Raw genomic sequence first — 22555 nt, forward strand, 5'->3', positions numbered from 1 at the left:
AAATGAATGTAGATATGTCAGTTTGCATCAGAGTCCATCTTTCTGCCCATTTTCTGGTTGGGTTTTTTTTGAGTGGAGGAATTCCAAGGAATGAAGATTAAAATCATGAAAGCAAAGACCATGGAAATAATGGCGCTGGCTAATTTCCAGACAAAATGCACCAAAGACAAAAAAAAGTCAAATATGATTCTTTTTCAGATTCACAAAAACACAGCGAAATTTTCTCAAAGTTTTTGTTGTTTTCAATCACAAAATACACAGATAATGAAGATCAAATGATGAAAATTTCAAAAAATTTCATTGTGTTTTCGTTTTTTTGAAATTTAGTCAATGGTGAAATTTGTAGGGAGGATTGCCGTGTCCGGAAATGATAGGGAGCTAGAAATAAAGAAGAATTGGGTAAGCACCTCAAGAGGATTGACTTTTGATGGCAAAACCATGGTAAATGGAGCACATTTTTGGATTATTGAGATGGAGAAATATTTTGAGCTTGGAAATCTTGCCAATGAGACCAAAGCTATGTGTGTTGGACATCAACTCATTGGTGAAGTAGCTACTTGGTGGAGTGATGGAGAATTTGAGAAGTTGCTGCCAAGTTGGACAACTTGGGAACACTTTTTTACCCATTCATATTTATTTGGGAGGCACATACATTTGTCATACACAATTTTTTTAAAAAAAATTAAGAACAATGATTAAATCATATAACATGGTCGTAAAAGATTTTAAATGTTTAACTATAATGAAACTAATTAGTTCGAGAAGTTTTAAGTTCAGATACTGAGGGTACTATGAAACTAGATGCAAGTTCACCATTGATTTAAAAAGGTTACAACATAGTTTGGACATTTTGTTGAAGAGATTATTAGGGTAAACTGAGAATTTCTTAGTAAATCAATTAATTAAAATTAAACAACTAATCCATTCAACTAAAGTCCTAATCCATCAGTTGTTTTAATGATTCATTAATTAATTACCTTCTAAGGATGACAAAGATTAACACAACAACTTACTCGCTACGCCACAATTACCTATTAACTAGAGTGACATCTATCTCTTAATTACATAACCCTGTTAGCATCAATTTAACTAAGGTCAATAAGTCACTAACCTCATGGTGAACGAATTAACTAGTCCTTTCTATTAGCTTAATAACTTGGTCGACATTACAATTTAAATCTTTTGAACATTAAGAAAATTTGAGACTCTAAAAGATCAATTAAATTTAACTATTCAACGCAAGCTCACTATGTTTTAAAACTTTAATCCAAAATCCAATTCACCTTAGATGTACACATACAATAGAGATAAACTTTATCATCGAATTATACTATCTACATCCAAATTAATTTTTTTCTCTAACATACTTAAAACAATCTAATTTATTAATTTATTGTTCACGATTAAAATTGGAGACTAGAATTATTTCAATTAAATCTATAAGTAAGACTAAACTTTATTTAAAACTATAATAAATTTAAGTCCACATTAATAATGCCAATATTAAAGTCAATCTAACTGATCTCTATTAAAACACAATGATACTAACACAAAATATACCTAAAACTTGAATATACTAATTAAATTTGCTACTGAGTTAAAACTAATTTCTAGGTAATACTAATTTCAAATCTGACAATTTCTATGTAAAATTTATACTTCTTCAATTAAATTCTAACACAAAACTATACAATTCACCACTTTTAATAATAAATACTAAAACCTACAATATTCTAACGCATTTTGGGTCCTAGCTCCCTTACTATCACACACTTAAACAATACTAAAATCTAACAATTATCTTAATTAGAAATATACTAATTTCAATTCAAAACTTCTAAATTTTAACTATTAAAATCATCTAACAACTAAGTTACCATTCTATACTAACATCATTTAAACATTAGATTTAAAACTTAGCTGAACAAACTTAAGTAAATATGTATAAAACAATAAACACTAACTACAAGCACCTAAGAACATTATACTACTTCCTAGTAACCTAACATATCTACTGATCTAAATATTACATTAGTGCTAATCATGATTCAAAATAACAATAATTTATAACTAACACCAACATATCCTATACTAACCTAGTCTACCCATCTAACCAACATCCCTTAACCTAACAACTATACTAACAAACAACAATTAAATAAAATAAAATGCTAAAACTACTAACCTAAATCTTACCCCCCAACCCCTAAGTCAAGTGACCCTACTCTACCCCTCGTGGGTCCCACTTCCCAAAGGACTGCGCGCTGCTCGAGGTCTGCGCGCTGCAGGCCTTGTCCCCCCCTTCACGTCCACCTTGTGTGACTCAAGATGCAAGCAAGGATAAATGCATGAAAGGGAAGAGATATGGGGTGGGTGGAAGGTAAATGAGTTAAGGTTTTATAAACATTACTTTCCCCCCCCCTCCCTTCCATGATATGACATGTCAGAGTGACATGAGATGGCACCAGTACCCCTGCTCATGCCTAGCCCTAAAATGGGATAGGTAAAAAAAAAAAAAAATAGAGAATGGGGAAAGATAATTTTAGTGGGTAGAGTTTAGGTTTTATTTTGATTTAAAAATTAAAATGGACATAAAGTCCTAGGCTAGTGCCTTGCCTCCTAGCCTCTAGGGATTTAATGCAAAAGTTTTATGGTTGAGGAATGTCAACAAGACATGTATTTAATTATTTTAATTTCAAATGTAAATGATTTATATTCCTTTTAAAAGATTTAATATTGATTTTTAGTTGCAATTCAAAGAATAATTCAGAGAATATTCTTTGTGACCTAGGGGGGGAATTAAAATTTTTCCCATATGTTTTCCAGAGAGGGTTTTCACTCCTGGAGATGCACATTTTTATTTGAAAGCCAATTTTGACCAAGTGTTGGCATGTTTTCTTTGCTATATACATATTTATACAATGGGTGATTTTTAACCTAATGAAACATTGATTCCCCCTTTTTAAGCATGTTAAAACATGGATGTGAGAAAGGTTATAATTTCTTTTCTCTCCTATAATTTATGTTTTATAAATCCTCACATAGCAAGGTATATGTTCCTTTATATTCAAAATTCAAGGTGGAGCCAAAATTCTTAATCAAATTTGAATTTGTCAACTATGAAACTTAACAAGGAGAGAGATAACTTTGTGATCACAATGTAGGATTTTTATTTCCTCTTACTACTTAACATCAAATTTGAAACTTCAACATATCAATTTGCTTTTTTATTAACATAATTGACAACTTGAAAATTCGTAATTCAAAGTCATTATCTATCAATCTATTTGCTCACAACATATGCAAAACTTGAAATCACATGAGAGCAATAGAAGGAGGATTTCATAATCTTTTTCTTTCTCTATTATTCATCCTGGTTCAAGGTTCAATTGGGAAAGAACCAGTAAGAAAATCCGATGTCTTTGCCAATATATCAAAATTCAAATACATTTTACATAATATTACAATTCAAAAATGAAATCTCTTCAAAATCCTTCACAAGTACTCTCTTCCAATACCTTCAAAACTTCAAGGAAATACAAGGAGAAGACAAGAGCTGACTCGGGGTGAACATCACAACATCAAGAGCAATTTTAAGCATACACCCCAACCCGGTTTTGCACAATAGGTCCAAACATAGAACCTGACTAGGGGGGAGGTGGATTTTCCCAATGGGATACGTCAATCACCATGCCATAACATAGCCCTTTCTGGGCTAAAATTTCAAGAACTTCCGTTCTTCTACAAGGCCCTTTCGAGGCTAATACCACAAGGATTTTCGTTCCTTTCTATATTCAAGAATTCACAATATCAAACAAGGCATGTGATGACAAGTAGGGGCCTATATACCCTACCCTCTTTCCATCGGAGACTCTACACCATTGAGGTCCAACTAAGGCCCTACCCTCGTACATGGCCACTTCTTCTCTATCCAAGGGTGAGTAATGCCAAAACAATCCCCATGAAATCCCCTCAAAAACAAATCATCAAGACAAGCATAAGAATGCATCAAGAAGAAACAAAAATCCCTCCAAATCCATCCCAACACACAAGCAAGCGAAACAAGAACAACACAATACTTTATGCAAGATTCAAACATGAACAACATGAAGAACAAAACCAAATGAGTGAAGAAATCCTACCTTCACAAAGAGTTATGGTAAAATGGTAAGTTGAGAAGAGCTTTTCCCTTTTCTTCCTTCAATCTTCCACTTTCTCTAAAATTAGAGATTGGGTAACAACCCCAAAACTACTCCAAAATCCTCTAAGTATGATCCTTAACTAGACTTCAAGCAAACTCAAGATGGAGCTTGAGTCATCAACACATGGAGGAGACAATCAATTTTCGCAATCAACCAAAAATAGGGTTTTTGAGTAACCTTAAAAGTCAAACAAGGAGGCTAAGGGGGTGGAAAGTACTCCCCACCCATACCCTTACCCTTAGGGCACTTAAATTTAATGTTTTTAGGCTTTAAGGGCTTAATAGGAACAATTAAAAGCTAGGAGAATAGTAAGACCAAATAACAACCTTCAAAGAGAAACAATGCAAAAATAGCACAAATTAACAAGGGGTTTAGTTCCATCTTTCCATTAGGTTTCTCGGCTACATATCCTGCATGCTCATTGCACACATCAGTAGGTTCAAGAAATCACATGCATTATGTAATTTACGTATCAGAAAAATCATATAAATTAAAACATCCATTTTTCTAATAATCAATTATTTATCTAATTCTACTCATATTTTCGACTGTTAAAATTTCATAATCAAAATGTTAGTTTTGCATTCATTTACTTCATCATCATACATGTTCATAAAACATTAAATGACGAAATCAAATATCTAGAAGGAAAGATCACACATCATAAATAGCATAATAATGTTCAGTGCATCAAATAATGTTCTGACATATTGAGTCATAAGTATCAAAAATCATAATGTATCATTGATGCTAGGATGGGTCAGGGCGAGGCCTCACAACATTTAATTACTAGATCTAGCATGGGGGCATGCACATTTGTCTATGAGGAAAGTAGTTTTTTTCCTATGTCTATTTTGACTTTACCTTCCAGGTTGGATGCCAAATATGGGCTAATAGAGGGATGTGAGATATAATATGCATTTCACATATATTGATGCTGTAACATTTCATTTTCATATTTATGTGAAATTGAGTTGCTTATTTAGATTTTTGATATAGTTAAGGGTCACGTCCAAAATACTGGAAAACTTCTCTGGTTTAAATTAAAAGTCTATCAAAACGAGAAAATGAACTGCCCAAAAATTGCTTAAGATTGTGATAAACTTCTAATTGTGTCTTAAATGCCAAATAATTGGAGAAAACCTAATGCATGATTTGTTAAATCAACCATAGAAGTAATAGGCTTCTCATGTAGGGTTAGGTGTCCTTTACGTAGGAATGATTCCGAGGAATGTGTAAGTTTTGCATTTGGGCAGAAAAGTGCCCAAACCATATTCTTGTCTCTTGATTTGCAGATGTCTGTTGGGCTAGTGGCAGTCGCGGACCTCCCTAATCATGTTACTTGTATTCTGATATCTTTACTTGTATTTTCGTTTCAAGATGAGCATGAGAGCCTAAGTTACCTTCTTTATATTTCATATTTCATGTTTGATATACATCATATTCTTGACTACTCCTTTACATGTGAGATATAATGTGCAATTTATATATATTGATGGTGTTCCATTTCATTTACATATTTATGTGAAATTGAATGGCTTATTTAATGTTTTGATATAGTTAAGTGTCACGTACCTTACAGAAAGTTGCTCCTGCTCAGCTTAAAATCTCATTGAAAATCAATACCATTCAGCTTAAAATCTTGTTGAAAATGCTGGAAAATCACTCAGTTAAATTAAAAGTCTATCAAAATGAGAAAATGAACTCCACAAAATTGCTAAAGATTGTGATAGATTCCTAATTGTGATTCTACAAACAATTGAATGCCAAATAATTGAGGAAAACCTGTGTGTGGTCTGTTAAAAAACTCAGTGAAAATTGGCCAATTGTTTGAAATTTTGTAAAGATTTTTGCATTTATTATGAAGGGTTCATGTGGGACACAATATACGAATCTAGTGCTTATTTTAGCAAGGTCCTTTTGGCAGCAGACATAGCTAGTTTTTGTTTTGTTAATAGAGGTTTTCTGGCTTAAATGCTAGTGGAACTTCAAGGGGGGCTTCGTCATTGGAATTTCCATTCTAATTGATTGGGCCCTCGTCACAAATATGTGACAAGGGTAATGTTTTGTCATGGTTTCCTGCTTTCTACTTCATTGAGGGGTTCTCCCCTGACAAGTTTATTTGTTTCTTTGCTATGGTTTGGATTGAACTGCTTTAGGTTAACCATTCTTGTGAGATTTTCATTACTCTAGCATTTAGTATTTAACTACTTTTGATGGATAGGGTCTTTGAACTTCTAGAGTTTAACCAACCATCATTGTTCATCTGTGGACATTAACGTACTCTCTCTTTGTAATACTATGTGTGCTTTACTTTCACAGATATGTGTACTTTGTACCATTCACATTTTTGTGTGGTTGTGTGTTATTTATGGATATTAGAACTCTAATGTATCCCAATTCTCAGGCAAGGCACTAGGAAAGGGTTGATCTTCTCAAACAAAACCATTGATTGTTTGTTTTAGTTTGTGCATGCCTCAGTTTGTGTAACTGGTTGTATGTTGATGTTGCTATTGGTGTTATTTGCAGAGCAACCCTATTGCCAGATGGCATATATGCCAAGGTTCTATAAATTGTATTTCGTTTTCAGTTGATGGAGAGTTTCTAGCAACAGTTGGAAGGGATGGTATTACTTTTTTCCAACAACCTTATTTTCATGTTTTCTTCAAAGCTTCTTATGGTGTTTATGGATGATTAGCATTGACCTAATTTTCCATGTGTTGATGGATAAGAATCTTGTTTTATTGCAGGCTATTTAAGAATATTTGAGTTTACAAAAGAACAGTTGATATGTGGGGGTAAAAGCTATTATGGTGCACTTCTATGCTGTGCTTGGAGGTAAAACAACTGTTAAAATAGAATAGATAGAGTCAACTAGCATTAATCTAAATATCAGCATGAAAAGATTCTGAATTAATTACTAAAATTTTGATTTTCTGTAATAAGCATTCTTCTGTGATCAGTGCTGATATTAAATTTTAGCAACATGTGTCAAACACCATTTGGGGTTTGAGAGCAGACAGTATTATAATAACCTGGGTTTTGTTTTAATTTGGATTGGAAGTCTGCTCTAGTTGTTCAAAGTGACTATTGTAGCCATTCATTTTAGATGGAATATTTGGCATAGAGTAGATCGGAATTTGGAAGGGCCATCTTCTGTATATTAATTCTCTAGAGTCTGAGTGGAGCAGAAGAGAGAGGGTGACATATGTTGCCTTATGCAGACACAATGAGTAGTGTGTCCTCTCACCGAGCCTTTTAGGATGTCCTTGGATTGTGAGATCTTCTTCTTTTTCTTATTAATTGTCATAGAATGCACTGCACCAGTCTTCCTTTAATCATAAAATGCCTTTGGGGTTATCATTCAAGTTTGAGACTCATAATTCAAAAGGTTTGATTGGTTGGAGTTGAATGGGTATGGCCTGTCTCATTTGTGTCTATTTGTCAAGATATGACCAGGAATAGATGCTCTGCATCAGTCTTCCTTTAATCATAAATTGCCTTTGGGGTTATCATTCAAGTTTGAGACTCATAATTCAAAAGGTGTGATTGGTTGGAGTTGAATGGGTATGGCCTGTCTCATTTATGTGTCTCTGTCAAAATATGACCAGGAATATATTTTAGCATAGCCACCTTGTCTTGAAACTGCCAGTGCCATGTTCATGATTTGGCTAGGAAAATAAGTGCCATTTAAGGAAGAGGATAAAGTTAACTGCGGAGCTAAAAATAGAGGTGCCAGGAAGGAGTTGTGTCAAAAGGGAGAGTAGCCACCAGTTATCATTTGAAAAGCTGCCAGGAGAGTATCCAATAATCATCTAGAATATTCTGAATCAACAGTTTGCAACCCAAAGAAGGAATAAGGCTCAAATATTCAACATGAGTCTGTTAAACATCTTTCCACATGACCTCTAGGAGCAACATCCAGGAGCAATAAGGTAGGCAAATGGTAAGTCAAGCCACAGGAAAGACATACAGGCCAACAAAGTCAGGAAGAAATGTAAAACTTGTTAGAAATTTATCTTTAGGTGTAAAATTCTGCAGGAGCCATGGAATGCTTTATGTCAACTCTGTAGGTAGAAGAAAATGTGGTGTAAGTCTTGCAGCACACATTTCAGAAATTTAGGAAATGGAAGTCCATGTTTGGCAACATCTGATATATGCATTCAAGTTGCCTATGTTCCTTATTTCTCCAGTTGATCAAATACTCCTTGTACTCTTTCCATCTTGTTGTCAATGATAGTGTCATTTTCATCTTTCTTGCTTTCTCAGGCAATTGCTATATCAATTCTTCCCTTTTTTTATTAGGATCTGCACATTCTTTAAAATTCTGCCCTTTATACTAATGGTACAAATCAGCAAATCCGCTTGTAGGGGGTTTCCCAACCAATTAAAAAAATTTAGCATATTCTCCTAAGATCAACATTGTTTATTATTTGTTTATAAATACTTTTTTCCAAATTCCTCTTGCCTTCCCGGTGTAACTTGTGTATATAGTCATCAAAGTTCTTTTGCTAGCTAAAAATGTGTCTGCTCTCCTTGAGCTGTACCCATACACAATTTGGAAAGATTTTTAGCTGTATTTCTGTTTATTGAACTGTTGTGAGCAAATTCAGCTTGTGCTAAAACCAAATCCCATTGATTTGGCTTCTTTTCAATCAAGCATTTTGTTAGATTACCCAATCTCCTACTACTTATCTTTGTCTATATACAATCTTGATAGGGTATTGGTCGTGCTTCTTTTTTGGTATCTAATATTCTGTATGCTGTATGCCAAAAGTGGCTAGCGAAGTTTGTGTTACTGTCCAGGACTAGACTCTTTGGTAATCCATGGAGCCTTTTTACTTCAAATCATTCTAGTAATGAGTGACATTATTTGATTTCTTACTTCAGATAAATTGTCCCATCTGAGAAAATCTATGGAAAACTGCATAATTAGAATTATTAATTTTCCGTGATTTGGCAGCCTAAGAAAAAAAATCCATACATCCTCCATGGCTTTTTTGGGCCAGTTAGAGGCTGACATAATTTGATGTTTTGGCTACTCCATTTGGCATGTTGAAATTATTTGCAATGCTCCACCATATATTTCAGATCCTACCTATCTCAGGCCAATAATGGTTCTTGTTCAGATGTGCTATTGTTCCATCCACTCCAAAGTGGCCAGGTATGCCCCTAGAATGCTATTCCCTTGTTAAATGCTCCTCACAGATTGTTGTTGTATACATGAAGATTTTCCTTGGAGTAATGGTCTCCCTTGGATGGAATAGTCCACCCAAGGTGTTTTGTTTTGTTCCATTGGACTCTTAGCCCATGCTCTCTTAAAATTTGCACCACACTTATACAAATCCCTTGTGGCATAAGTAAATGATCTGAAATGAAAAGTAAACATCATGAAACCCTAGCCAAGGGGAAAACCTGTTGGGGATGGTACCTACAAGATAATGCACACATACCGTGTTAGGAGTGTTGACCCTTTTAGCAGTCTATTGCATTCATTTAGTACACCAGCCCTTTAGAAGACTATACCTTATTAGAGGTCTCAACCCTGTTAGGAGTTGTATTACAAAAGGAGCTCGCTGCTCATACAATGATATGCAATCTATACAAGAGTTATAGATACTATACAAAACTGATTTTATATCTTCAATATCTGATTTGTCCTTTGTGTATCTTTCATTTGATCATGCCCATGAAACATCTAATCGCATCTAACCCTCCAAAAATCATCATAGCATCTTACATAAAGTTTGCATAACACAATCATAGCATAGTATTACTTCCCATAACCAAAATGCCTTCTTATATACCCTTTACATTTCTCCTGTCCAGTCGATCTGATAGCAAAACATGTAAACACTTATCCAAAACTTATTATCACAAAATGCTAACTGAGTGTTAACATCTAGGACGTTGTCCCTACAATGCCAAGTAATTAAATTGTCAAGACAATTCAATTCTTTAGATAAAATATCCGATCTCTGTCTTATATTTTGACATTGCAATAATAACCTGTCTTCATGTTTTCTGACCAATAACTGTTATGCTAATACCAGAAAACATAAATAGATCATCTACAAACTCTATTGTATCATATTCCAAAATTGTGGTCAATTATATTCTTTCAGTGAAGCTAGCTGACTAAATTTGCACCTCTGCTGACAGTTATCTTCTATTGTACTTAGAAAATTTTCTTATCAATCAAATCCAAAACTGAACTTAAACATCATGCGACCTATATGAGTGTTGCCATAAATGACAACATTCATGTATCCATTCTGGCCAACAGAACTAAGTTTTAGTTGAAGTGGAAATTTGAAGATCAAAGCTATGCTTTTGTTGCACATTGTGAAGCTAAATCTTTAGAAGTGCCAGCAGTTGATATCCATTGAATAAATAGCATAACTCTCCTAAGTGATTAAGAAGTTTTCTGGATTCGATTGTGTGTGTTTTTTTACCATCAACGTTTCGGATCATACTACATGATCCATCATGTTATTTCATATTGTGATCTCCTAAGTGATTACCAAAATATCATGTTATTTCATTGTGCGAGTATCCACGGTTAAAGGATCCACGAAGTAATTTCATTATCTTACAATGCAAGCTTAGCATGAGAGAACGACCTTATATCAAGAGAGGATTGAGTAGTTGATGTTTCACTCCAAAACATTAACTATTTGATTGTATGTTGTATTAGAATAAAACTCACATCAATAGTTTCTTGCGTTACTCATTCTTCTATTGTTTTGCTAACATTGGGGAGACTCAAAAGCTTTGTGTCCAACTTTGCTCCACATATTTAGCAACCAACAGGTCAATCCCTCATCTCTTCCTTTTCCATAGTGTCTTCTTCTTCAACCTCCTCATGTATCTTGGTTGAAATGATCCTGCTGTATTTCTTCTCATTCTCATTAGTCCGACCACTAGCTTTTCCTCTTTCTTTGGAGGACCATCCTCTCCCACTTAAGTTATTCTAATTCTTTTTGGCCCATTTTCTTCAACCATAAGGCATATTAATACGCTTCTTCCATTGAACTCACTTGGACCATGCAGAACTCATCTTCAAGTGGTATTCAAGTACATTGATATAGTTTGCAATCTTATCAACATCATTTTCTACATGATTAATTCAAACATAAAGTTTTTAGAATTCCTGTGTTGTCCTTGAAATTAATTTTTTGTTTCAAATTTTGTAATCACTTTGATAGATTCAAGTGATAATTTGTTGGTAAGAACTTAGCCTTACATTTTGCAATAATTTGATCGTATCTTCTCCTTAACTTTTTTTATAATGAAGCATATTTTCAGTGTCTATTTCTTATGTTTGACATAGCTCTAAATAATATTTCATTCATTTTTCTTGGCCTACTTTTTCCTTGTCTTCATTTACATCTTTAACAGGATCAGCTTTCCTTTGTTTCTACTACCAATTTTGTTGCCACGACCTTCAACATTTTTTCCATATCAATATTTCTACAATTGTTTTGGCTTCCTCTATAATCTTGGCATTTCACTTCAGCTCTCTGCATCATTCATAGGATCCTCACAATTGCAAACAACTTCTTAAGGCTTTCCAAGACTAACTCCTTCAGGCACTTCAATGATGCAGTAACTTATAGCACTTGATGCTGGGAGTCAGGTGCTTAGCAAAAAGAAGCCAAGCCTTCCATCAAATCGAAAGCTAATACCAGGTGTAGGATTGGGGGCAGTAAAGATTTTTTTTAATTTAATCAGCCAACTGTTTAACCGCATTCAAAATACTGAATCAGGTTATCTACAGTAATGACCAAAAACTCAAAAAGACACATCCAACATTCAGTACGTACTCTAAAATGTTAGTACCTAGCCTTACAGCCTGCTGCAATACATACATATATTTGTATGTATGCATGTCTGTTGGTAGGTAGGTATTTATATACAGGTATACATCGCACACATACACACCACTGCACCTCCACGCATAGACACATTCGCACACCTGCACACCCACACATAGAGCCTTAAAATTGATCTCAGCCATAAAATTGAATAAACTTGCTGAAGCACTAATACTTGTTGACCTCCAAGATTATGCAGTAGAGAGGGCCAAAACTAAACTACTATTTTTGAGTGGTGCGTGTAAACCTGGATGCTCCTGCATCAACAAGACTGAAAGAGAAGAGATGGCCCAATGCAATATGCATTAAGCAAAATCCCCGATACATATAAAGGCTTAGAGCACATTCAAAGTGAGTGGAGTTCATATAGATAAGAGGAGACAAATACAACCAATAAATGAGAAGTAACTCCAATTGGCAAAAGTAGATGCAAGTTACATTCATAGAAGATGCTATCTCTTATTAATGATCCATTCCTGACATTTTAAGCAAGCTTGAACTGTCATTTGCCATTGCACCAAAAGCTCAAACTGTCAATGCACATTATAAATGCAAGATTTAACCCGACCCACTGGAGGTGGTTAACCATGTCGCGAATCTCCATGTAGATGCTGACCACCTAGTCAACAACCTCCACCCCAGCATGGATTGAGCCTTCAGCACCCACTGAAGGGACACTCGAACCTGTGACCCAAGACTTTGATACCAATTATTTGCCATTGCGCCAAAAGCTCGAACTGTGAATGCCAGTTACTCATGTGGTTCTTTTGTATTAGCACTTTGATTTGATATTCACATTTCTCTGTGTTAGTTTGTGGTGACTGATTAGGGAAGTACTGTACATACTTCATAAAAAATGAAATTTGGGCCGTGGCCGATGTATGGCCGACATATGGTCGACATGTTGTAACCCTAAAGCGGTAAAAATACTTGTATAAAATGGCTTAGGGTTAGGTTTTGTTTCATTATTGGGATGCGAAAATTGGTTCTTGTGGCAGTATTGAGTTGTATGGGATTATGGATTGTAATTAGGTTGTAATCATTGAATCGTAATAATGTTGGACTTGCTGTTTGGTGGACGTAGCCTAGGGATTGGGTGAACCACGTTAAATCTTGGTGTCTTGTGTTCTTTTTTGTGTGATCTATTATTTTTTGATATTGTTTATATTTGCATGTAATTGTTATTTTTGTCTATGGTTTAATCTTAACAAGTGTTATCAGGGCGAGGTTGTTTTTTAGTTATTCTTTGCAGGAAAGTCTCACGGTAGATTGGGAGCGATGGCAAACGAGGGTAAGCTAAGGGTTGACAGGTTTAATGGGTAGAACTTTTAGTTATGGAAGATGCAAATGGAAGATTATCTTTATCAGAAGGATTTGTGGAAGCCGTTGGAAGGCAAAACCAAGAATCAGGGATCTATGTCAAATGACGACTGGGATCTTTTAGACAGAAAGACACTTGGAAGCATTCGGTTATGCCTGACGTCATCAGTGGCATTTAATATTACAAAAGCAAAGACGACAGAAGAGTTGATGCAAACCTTAGTGAAACTGTATGAAAAGCCCTCCGCTTCAAACAAGGTATTTCTCATGAAGTGTTTATTTAATATGAAAATGGCTGAAGGTGGATCTATTGTGGATCATTTAAATGAGTTTAATACTATTACTAGTCAGTTATCTTCTGTGGGTATCAATTTTGATGAAGAAATTAGGGCTCTCTTGATTTTGTGTTCTTTGCCCAAAATTGGAATGGTTTGGTGATGGCTGTGAGTAATTCTGTTCCTGGATCTAGTACCCTAAAATATGATGATGTGATCGGTGTTATTTTGAGTGAGGAAACTTGTAAGAAACCCTCAGGTGGATCTACATCAAGAAGTGCTTTGAATGCACAAAGCAGAGATAGAATGACAAAAAGAGGAAGTGATTCCGGAAATTGTGGGAAATCAAGAGGAAAGTCAAAGGGGAGGAGGTCTCAATCGAGAGGACCGAACGACTGCTAGTACTGTGGGAAACCAGGACATACAAAGAAAGATTGTTGGACTCGAAAGAAAAATGAAGGAGATAAACCAGATGGAGACAAGGAGGCAAATGTGGTAAGTAACAAATCTGAGGAGGATGCTTTGCTTCTGTCTTTAGAAAGTGTTGACAATTCATGAGTTTTAGATTCTGGGGCTTCATTTCATGCTACACCTCATAGAGGTTATTTAATTGATTATGTCCAAGGGGATTTTGGACTTGTTTATTTGGGGGATAATGAACCTTGTCAGATTGTTGGAAAGGGAAAAGTTAAGATTAAGTTGCAAAATGGAAATCATTGGCTACTATATGAGGTAAGACATGTTTCAAAGTTGAGTAGGAATTTAATTTCAGCAGGGCAACTTGGTGATGAGGGTTGTGTAGTTACTTTTAATGATAAAAATTGGAAGGTTTCAAAAAGTTCCCTTGTAGTAGCAAGAGGTGTATATCTTTGTATCTTTGTATAGGTCATATTGTTCCTTCTACTTTAATTGTTTCAGAGAAAAATGAATGTTTGGGAACAATTGTTGCAATTGAGCAGGGAGAACAAATAGCCGTTGTAGATTCTGATACAACACTGTAGTACAATAGACGAGCATATGAGTGAGAAAGGTATGAAATTACTTCATTTAAAAAAATTTTTACCAGGTTTGAAATGTGTTAATATGGATTTTTGTGAAAGTTGTGTGTATCGAAAACAAAAGAGAGTGAGTTTTGTGAAGTCTGGGAAGGAAAATAAAAAAGAGAAATTAGAGCTTGTGCATACTGATGTATGGGGACCGGCTCAGGTATCTTCCCTTGGTGGCTCTCATTATTATGTTACATTCATTGATGATGCAACTAGAAAAGTATGGGTTTATTTCCTTAGACAGAAATCTGATCTATTTCAAACTTTTAAGAAATTAAAATGTCTCAGATTTGATAATGGTGGTAAGTATTGCAGTCATGAATTTGAAGATTATTGCTCCACTAATGGTATTCGTAGATAGAAAACTATTCCAAAGACTCCATAGGAAAATAGAGTGGCTGAACGCATGAACAGGACTATAATGGAGTGTGCAAAGAGCATAAGATTGCATGCTGGGTTGCCCTTACACATGTGGGCGGAGGCTGTCAATACTGCTGTATATTTGATTAATAGAGGTCCCTCTACTTCTTTGGGTTGTGGTACTCCAGAGGAAGCATGTACTGGTAAGGTGAGTTATTCTTTTCGCAAAACTTTCGGTTGTGAAACATTTTCTCACATAGATTTTGACAATAGAACCAAGCTGGACGCTAAGTCAAAGAAATGTGTATTTGTTGGATATGACATTAATGAATTTGGTTATATGCTTTGGGATTTTGAAAATCATAAAATTGTAAGAAGCAGGGATGTCATATTCAATGAGAAAGTGTCGTACAAAGATCTGTTGCAGCAACATGAGAAGAAAAAAAATGATTATATAGTGTTGGATGATACTCCAAAAGATGTTCCAGCAATTCCTCATGATGTGCAACAACTGCAACAACAAATACCACAAAACCCTGTGAATGTTAGACGGTCAACAAGGCTAAGTAGACCTCTAGACAGATTTTTTCCCTCTTTGTATTCTATTTTACTAACAGATACTGGTGAACCTGAATGTTATGATGAAGCTGTGCAGGTGGATACTAAGATTTAGTGGGAGTCTGCAATGAAAGATGAAATGGACTCTTTGCTGAAAAATAAGATATGGGATTTATGCAAGTTACCTGTAGGTAAAAGGGCTTTACAGAATAAGTGGGTTTATAGGTTCAAAGAAGAGGCTGGAGGTAAGAAAATATTTAAAACCAAGTTAGTAGTAAAAAGATTTGCACAGAAAAAGGGCATTGATTTTGATGAAATATTTTCTCTTGTTTTTAAGATGACTTTTATCCGTACTATTTTAAGTATTGTGGCTATTGAAGATTTGCATTTAGAGCAGCTTGATGTTAAAACAACCTTCCTTCATAGTGATTTGGATGAAGAGATATATATATGGCTCAGCCACAGGGATTTGAGGTCAAAGGTAAGGAGAACTTAGTGTGCAAATTGAAAAAAAGTTTATATGGCTTGAAGCAAGCACCTCAACAATGGTATATAAAATTTGACAGTTTTATGCATGTGTGTGGATATGGTAGGTGTCATTCAGATCATTGTGTTTACTTTAAGAGGTTGAATGATGATAGCTATATTATTTTATGTTTATATGTTGATGATATGCTTGTAGTTGGGTCTAACATGGATTAGATTAAGGGGCTGAAATGCCAATTAGCACATGCATTTGCTTTGAAGGATTTGGGGGCAGCAAAACAAATCCTTGGTATGAAGATTTGCAGAGATAGGAAGAATAGGAAATGGACGCTATCTCAAGCTGATTATGTTAAGAAGGTGTTGCAACATTTATTTATGGAGAATGCTAAAGCTGTCAGCACACCTTTACCTGGTCATTTGAAGTTGACTAAAGAGATGTGTCCCAAGACACAAGAAGAGGAGAAGATGTCAAAGGTACCCTATGCTTCAACTGTAGGAAGCTTGATGTAGGCTATGGTATGTACAAGGCCAGATATTGCACATGCAGTAGGAGTCGTTAGCAAGTATACAAGTCATCCAGGAATTGAGCATTGGAATGCAGTCAAATGGATTCTTAGATATATGAAATGAACATCTAGTACTAATTTATAGGGCTATGTTGACTCAGATTTGGCAGGGGATATTGATACTAGACGGAGTACTACAGGTTATGTATTGGTGGGGTAGCCGTGTGCTGGGTTTCTAGGTTACAAAAGGTTAATGCTTTATCCACTATAGAGGTAGAGTATGTTGTTGCTACAAAGGCAACGAAGGAGATGATATGGCTTCAGTTCTTCTTAGAAGAATTGGGACACCCTCAAAAGGATAATTATTTGTTTACAGATAGTCAAAGTGTCATTCATCTTGCGAAGAATTCAGCTCTGCATTCCAAGACCAAACACATATAGTTGTGGTACCATTTCATTTGGTCCGTTTTAGATGATGGACAGTGAAAGCTGGACAAGATACATACAAATGACAATCCAATAGATATGTTTACCAATGTAGTGACAAGGGAGAAGCTGAATTCCTCTTCTGCTTCGGTTGGTCTTTTAGACTAAACAAGAATAAAAGAACAACAAAGTCCAGGGTGGTTTGATCCAGTGGGAGCCCCATGCAGTAACGGTATTGCTTCAGGATCAATCTCCAAGTGGGAGATTGTTGTCTAGTGTGGAGTCTGATTAGTCTTTAAGTGGGAGATTGTTACTTTATGGTGACTGATTAAAGAAGTACTGTACATACTTTATAAAAAAAAATTTTGGGCCGTGGCCAACGTATGGCCAACATGTTGTAACCCTAAAGCGGTAAAAATACTTGTATAGAAGGGCTTGGGGTTAGGTTTTATTTCGTTGTTGTGATGTGAAAATTGATTCTTGCAGCAGTATTGAGCTGTAAGGGATTACAAATTATAATTGGAGTGTAATCACTAGATTGTAATAATATCGGACTTGCTGTTTGGTGGACTAGCCCAGGGATTGGGTGAATCACGTTAAATCTTGGTGTCTTGTGTTCTTTTCTATGTGGTTTATTTTTTCTGATATTTTTTATATTTGCATGTAATTGTTATTTCTGTCCATAGTTTAATCCTAACACTCCATTCACTTGTTTCTGCCTATAAAATATCTGAGTTTGTGTGGAGTCTGTTATCTGCTGGGTACACTTGTGCCCTGGATCAGTCATACTTATTTGCACTCGGTTAAAAATATTGTTCTATATAAGATTCCTAACATGCATGTCTAAGAATTTAGTATGCAGCATATAAGGGGGTAGCTAGTTAATTGTTTTGGATCAACTTCTGTGCCTTCACGATGTTTCATATTTGGATACGGTTTGTAGCTAACAGAATATATCATCGCACTTATTTTCATATGGTTAAAAATGTTGTTTTATATAAGATTGAAGACATGCACTGTCCAACTATAGCATGCAGCACATAAGGGGTAGCTAGTTAATTGTTTTAGTTCAACTTCTATGCTGTTATGATGACTCATATTTTGATAAAGTACATGGTTGACATAGTATATTAATGTTATTTCTTTCTGTATATGTGAATGGCACCTCAGCCCTGATGGCAAATACGTCTTGACGGGAGGAGAAGATGATCTAGTCCAGGTGTGGAGCATGGAAGATCGTGCAGTTGTAGCATGGGGTGAAGGTCACAATTCATGGGTAAGTTTTGGAAGTATCTAATTTTTTTATTTTATTTAGGTCTCCTCTGCAAGCTAATATGCCTAGGTGTTTTGTTCCCCTCTGCAGCTAATAAGCCTAGGTTGATGTAACAGGTGAGTGGTGTTGCATTTGACTCATACTGGACCCCACCTTCTTCAGATGTTACTGGGGAAAATGTCATGTATCGATTTGGATCAGTGGGACAGGTACCCATTATATCCAACTTCTAATATATTAACATTCACATTTTATTCAACATGTAATATATTTACACACATTTTGTTCAACATGTAATATATTTATAATATCATATTGGGAGGCATAGAGAAGTTCAAAAGTTTTCTTCCTGTCAGATCTTCTATGCTATTTTTTGAGCAACACAATCTTGGAAATGGAAAAATGATAACTTTTGTCTTCAAAACCAATCTTGCAATCTGTATTATGTTCATAATATGCATGGCTATAAAATAACCAAATCTACTTTAAGCACCTGGACGTGCAGATAATTCACATAGAAGACATAATGCATTCATGAAGTAGGAAAGAGTGGATACAAACAAAGATTTATTAGTAGGAGAAGTTAATTCAGAACACTTGCTTGGATTGTAGTGATCTCTTGCTGTGAATTTCTGGAGTATAATTTTTACAGGAAGTCCAAGTTGATGGTGTTGGCTAGTTTCGTTCAGGTTCAAGTAGTCTGCATATTTTCAGCTTACAGTAAACATCATTACTTGTTACACTTCATTGCACTTATAGTTGTTAGTCAGTTTGCATTGTGGTTATCTGTGTGATGACTTAAAGCTTCCTTTTATTTCTCACCGAGTGAAGATCGTAGTTACTTTTTTATTACCTTTGCCTCAGCAATGTTTAATTTTAGATTCTAACATCTTGAGGAAAATGGTCTAATCCTAGTTTTCCAAGGAATCTAAAAGCCAGTTGTTGATGAAGATGTTGGTATAGTTGATTATCCCTTTTTAAATTAAGCTTACTGCTTATAATTGAGAAGGCAATCCATTGCAAAATGAGTAATGATGGTTATAGTCGGTACTGATATTATTGAGTCTTTTCAATAATTTGTCTTAATGTTTGCAGGATACACAGTTGCTGTTATGGGACCTGGTAATGGATGAAATAGTTGCGCCAAACCGGAAAAGTATTCCAGGGGGATCTCCTACATTCAGTGCAGGCAGTCAATCGTCTCTTTGGGAGAGTTCACATGCATTTGGAGTTCTCCAGCCTGCCCCAAGTATAAGGGATGTTCCAAAGCTGTCTCCTGTAATGGCTCACCGGGTACATGCTGAACCATTATCTGGTTTAAGTTTCACAAAAGATTCAATTATAACTGTTTCACACGAAGGTCATTTGAAAATCTGGGCTAGGCCAAATGGTGAGACGTCTAGCAATTCAGATGCTTCTCTTGGTGGTACTAAGGAAAAGCAATTAATGGGAAAATCTTCAGGTCTAAGTTACAAGCAATAGTGATTATTTTATCCCTCCAGTTTCAATTACCCTGTCGGGAAATTGTGAATTGCAAATACATTCCCCTATTTGTCACGCCTTTTGCCAATTTCACAGCTGTTTTGGGTTAGTCTTGAGCATCATCTGTACGTAGAGAGGCTTGGGATGTGCGGGAGTGTAGCTGGTTGTCCTTTAATTTTCAAATGTTTATAAGTTAAATACCTGCCTTTTTGCGGGTGCCTTTGTACAACCAGTATGCTTGTAATATCATATATCATAGAGAATTATCATTCTTGTCATTGACGGTATTTTTAGTTTCTGTAAGGCAATATATATGGAATAAGCCAGTTGGTTTCTTTTATGTTGCACCTTGGATAAGGAAGGAATTAATTTGTATCACAATGGAGTTGTCATCCTAAGTGGAGTGGCTATGATGCAGAACTGGCTTTAGCCATAACAGTTTTCTTTGAAGCTATGGTTCATCAATGCTCTTAACTTAGTTAAGCAGAGTGAAAAGGGGAAAAAAGACTAATGCTATGCTATATGTGTCATACAGGTTTTCGGGATTCTGCTATCATTTCACATTTTTCTGTTTAATATATGCAAATATTTGTTGTGCTTCCCAGCTCGATTGATATAGCCACTTTGTTTTTTAAAAAACACATACAGTTGATTATGTGATTGAATGAACAAGTTCCGTCAAACATGCATCATTTCGATGCGTTTGATACTGATTAGGAGATTTTATTGATGTGCTAGACTAAGGGAGGACCTAGTGGCAAATCTTGATCATTGACTTATGTGACATGTATTAGGGCTTTTTTGTTTGAATTTGTTAATGGGTCTCTACTGTGGTGCTTTTTGTTTGGAAAAAGTGGTTTACTCGTATGTAGCCGCAACCTTGGACCAAACCAAGACTATTCTCAGATTGATAATAAAATTCATAAACTTTTCAGTAATAAAAATAACTAAATACACAATATTTAATCATACAATTGTTACCATTATCAAACATGTTTGTCATTGATGTCAAAAAGATGATTTATAAATTTACAGGTTTGTCAATAACCAATGTAAAAGGTAGATGAAAAAACTTAGATAAAGAAAACATATTTGAAAATGCTATTGCGCATATACTGGTCTGTAAAGAAGAAATGATTTATTAGAGTCAAACATTTTAAGTATTGGCGTTCAAAAAAAGTTGAATATGTGTAAATGACGATCCAATTTAATATTATTTTATATATGCTCCTTGTATGGGGGGCCACTCAAAATTACAAGCTCGAAGGACATGAAATATTACAAATTGATCTTTACACTTACAAAATAACCTTAATGTTATTAAATTTTTATATATTTTGTCGATGGAAATGAAAATGGAAGGTGATATATATTTGTCGATGCTTAGTAAATTGTAGTACAAATCTTTGAATAAGCTTGGATTATGTTCTTGAAGAAATTGGAGAGGCCTCCAGGGACTTCCTAATGGGTGATTCAAATTCTTTCAATATATTTCATTCTATCTATGCTAGGATTCTTGTTGATAGATGCTTCTAAAGGCCTTCTGACTGAGAGTAAACTATGCACTCCAAAGGGTTCCTAGATTTAGAATTTAGTTTACGAAGGTCTTCCTTTTAGATGTAGAAAATAATTTAAGAGTGGGCATATTGCGGCAAAGTGTGAGATTGAGAAAACCAAAGCTAAGAAACTTTCCTCATGGTGGAAGGGTGCCTCGTCGCAACACCACAATGCAGTGAAAAAATCCTCTCATGTGGAGGAAAGTATTGCATAGGCTACCGGTTTAGATTAGGGACATGAAGGGGTTGTCGGTGTTGTGCTAGAAGATGCTTCCATCCAAGGGTGTTCCATCCAAAAGGAGATTGTGGTGCCTCTTGGTTTCAACCATAAGGTGGATGTGGTCCCTGTTGGTTATGCTCAAAGTAGAATTTTTGGTTTTTGAAGGCTCTGGTCAGCTTAGTGCTGATGGCGCTCGTGCTACTAGTGGTTCTGCTCAACAATTTGTCGGTGGTAAGTTGTTGACTTTTTGGTAGACGTTGGTCGTGTTGTATTTGATATGGCTAATACAACAAGAGTCACTAGTGTTGGTAATCACCATGGGTCTATTTTTGGATCCTCTATTTTGGATTCTCAGGTGTGGTAGTTTAACGCTGCTATGGTGGAGGATGGATGGATACTGTTTACTAGAAAACATTATAAAAATGCCCTTCCTCAATTTGACATGGCTTTTCATTCTCAGAAGAAGGGAGGTAAAGGAATATCTTAGCTCTCCCTATTGGGTGGTAGGTTGTGGGTTCTTCTTGTTAAAAAACCTAGTTAGACAATGCGGATGTAATGTATATCTTTATACCTTGTCCTTTCTTTTTGGCTTAGGGTAATGATTTTGATTAAGTAAAACAAGTTTTAATGGGTGTCTAAAAGCCATCGGTTTACAAAAGAAATATACATCAAGTCTTGAACCAAAACAAACAACAAAGAAGCAATGAGCCAAAGAAGGTTGCAAGAGCCATACAAAAATGGACAACCTCTAAAAGAGCAAGTGAGCAACAGGTTTTGAAAGGACATGAAACCTTATAGAGTACCAACCATCAAGATTTACATTTTGGTCCCATCTTTTGAGAACGTAAAGACATCAAACGAAGGTTTGGAGGACTTGACTTTTTTTTTTCTTTTACTAATGTCCATCCATCCTCCACCTTCCCAACAACCTTTTGCCAATCAGGGCATTTAGCCCCACAACCAACCCC

General features: G+C 35.4%; 1 protein-coding gene across 1 annotated transcript in view; it reads left to right on the forward strand.

Moving 5' to 3' along the window:
* Positions 1-20415, forward strand: part of LOC149553925 (putative catabolite repression protein creC) — a 62299-nt gene extending 41884 nt beyond the window's left edge. Inside the window, exons 7-11 of the mRNA XM_089789262.1 lie at positions 6732-6828; positions 6953-7040; positions 18227-18332; positions 18446-18538; positions 19425-20415. Of these exons, the coding sequence (XP_089645388.1) occupies positions 6732-6828; positions 6953-7040; positions 18227-18332; positions 18446-18538; positions 19425-19811 (771 nt within the window). The 3' untranslated portion in view covers positions 19812-20415. The remainder of the gene's footprint in view (positions 1-6731; positions 6829-6952; positions 7041-18226; positions 18333-18445; positions 18539-19424) is intronic.
* Positions 20416-22555: the final 2140 nt, after the last annotated feature.

This window comes from Cupressus sempervirens, chromosome 6 (genome assembly GCF_028749045.1).
Source record: "Cupressus sempervirens isolate cs-2001-9-10 chromosome 6, ASM2874904v1, whole genome shotgun sequence".
Taxonomy (NCBI): Eukaryota; Viridiplantae; Streptophyta; class Pinopsida; order Cupressales; family Cupressaceae; genus Cupressus; species Cupressus sempervirens.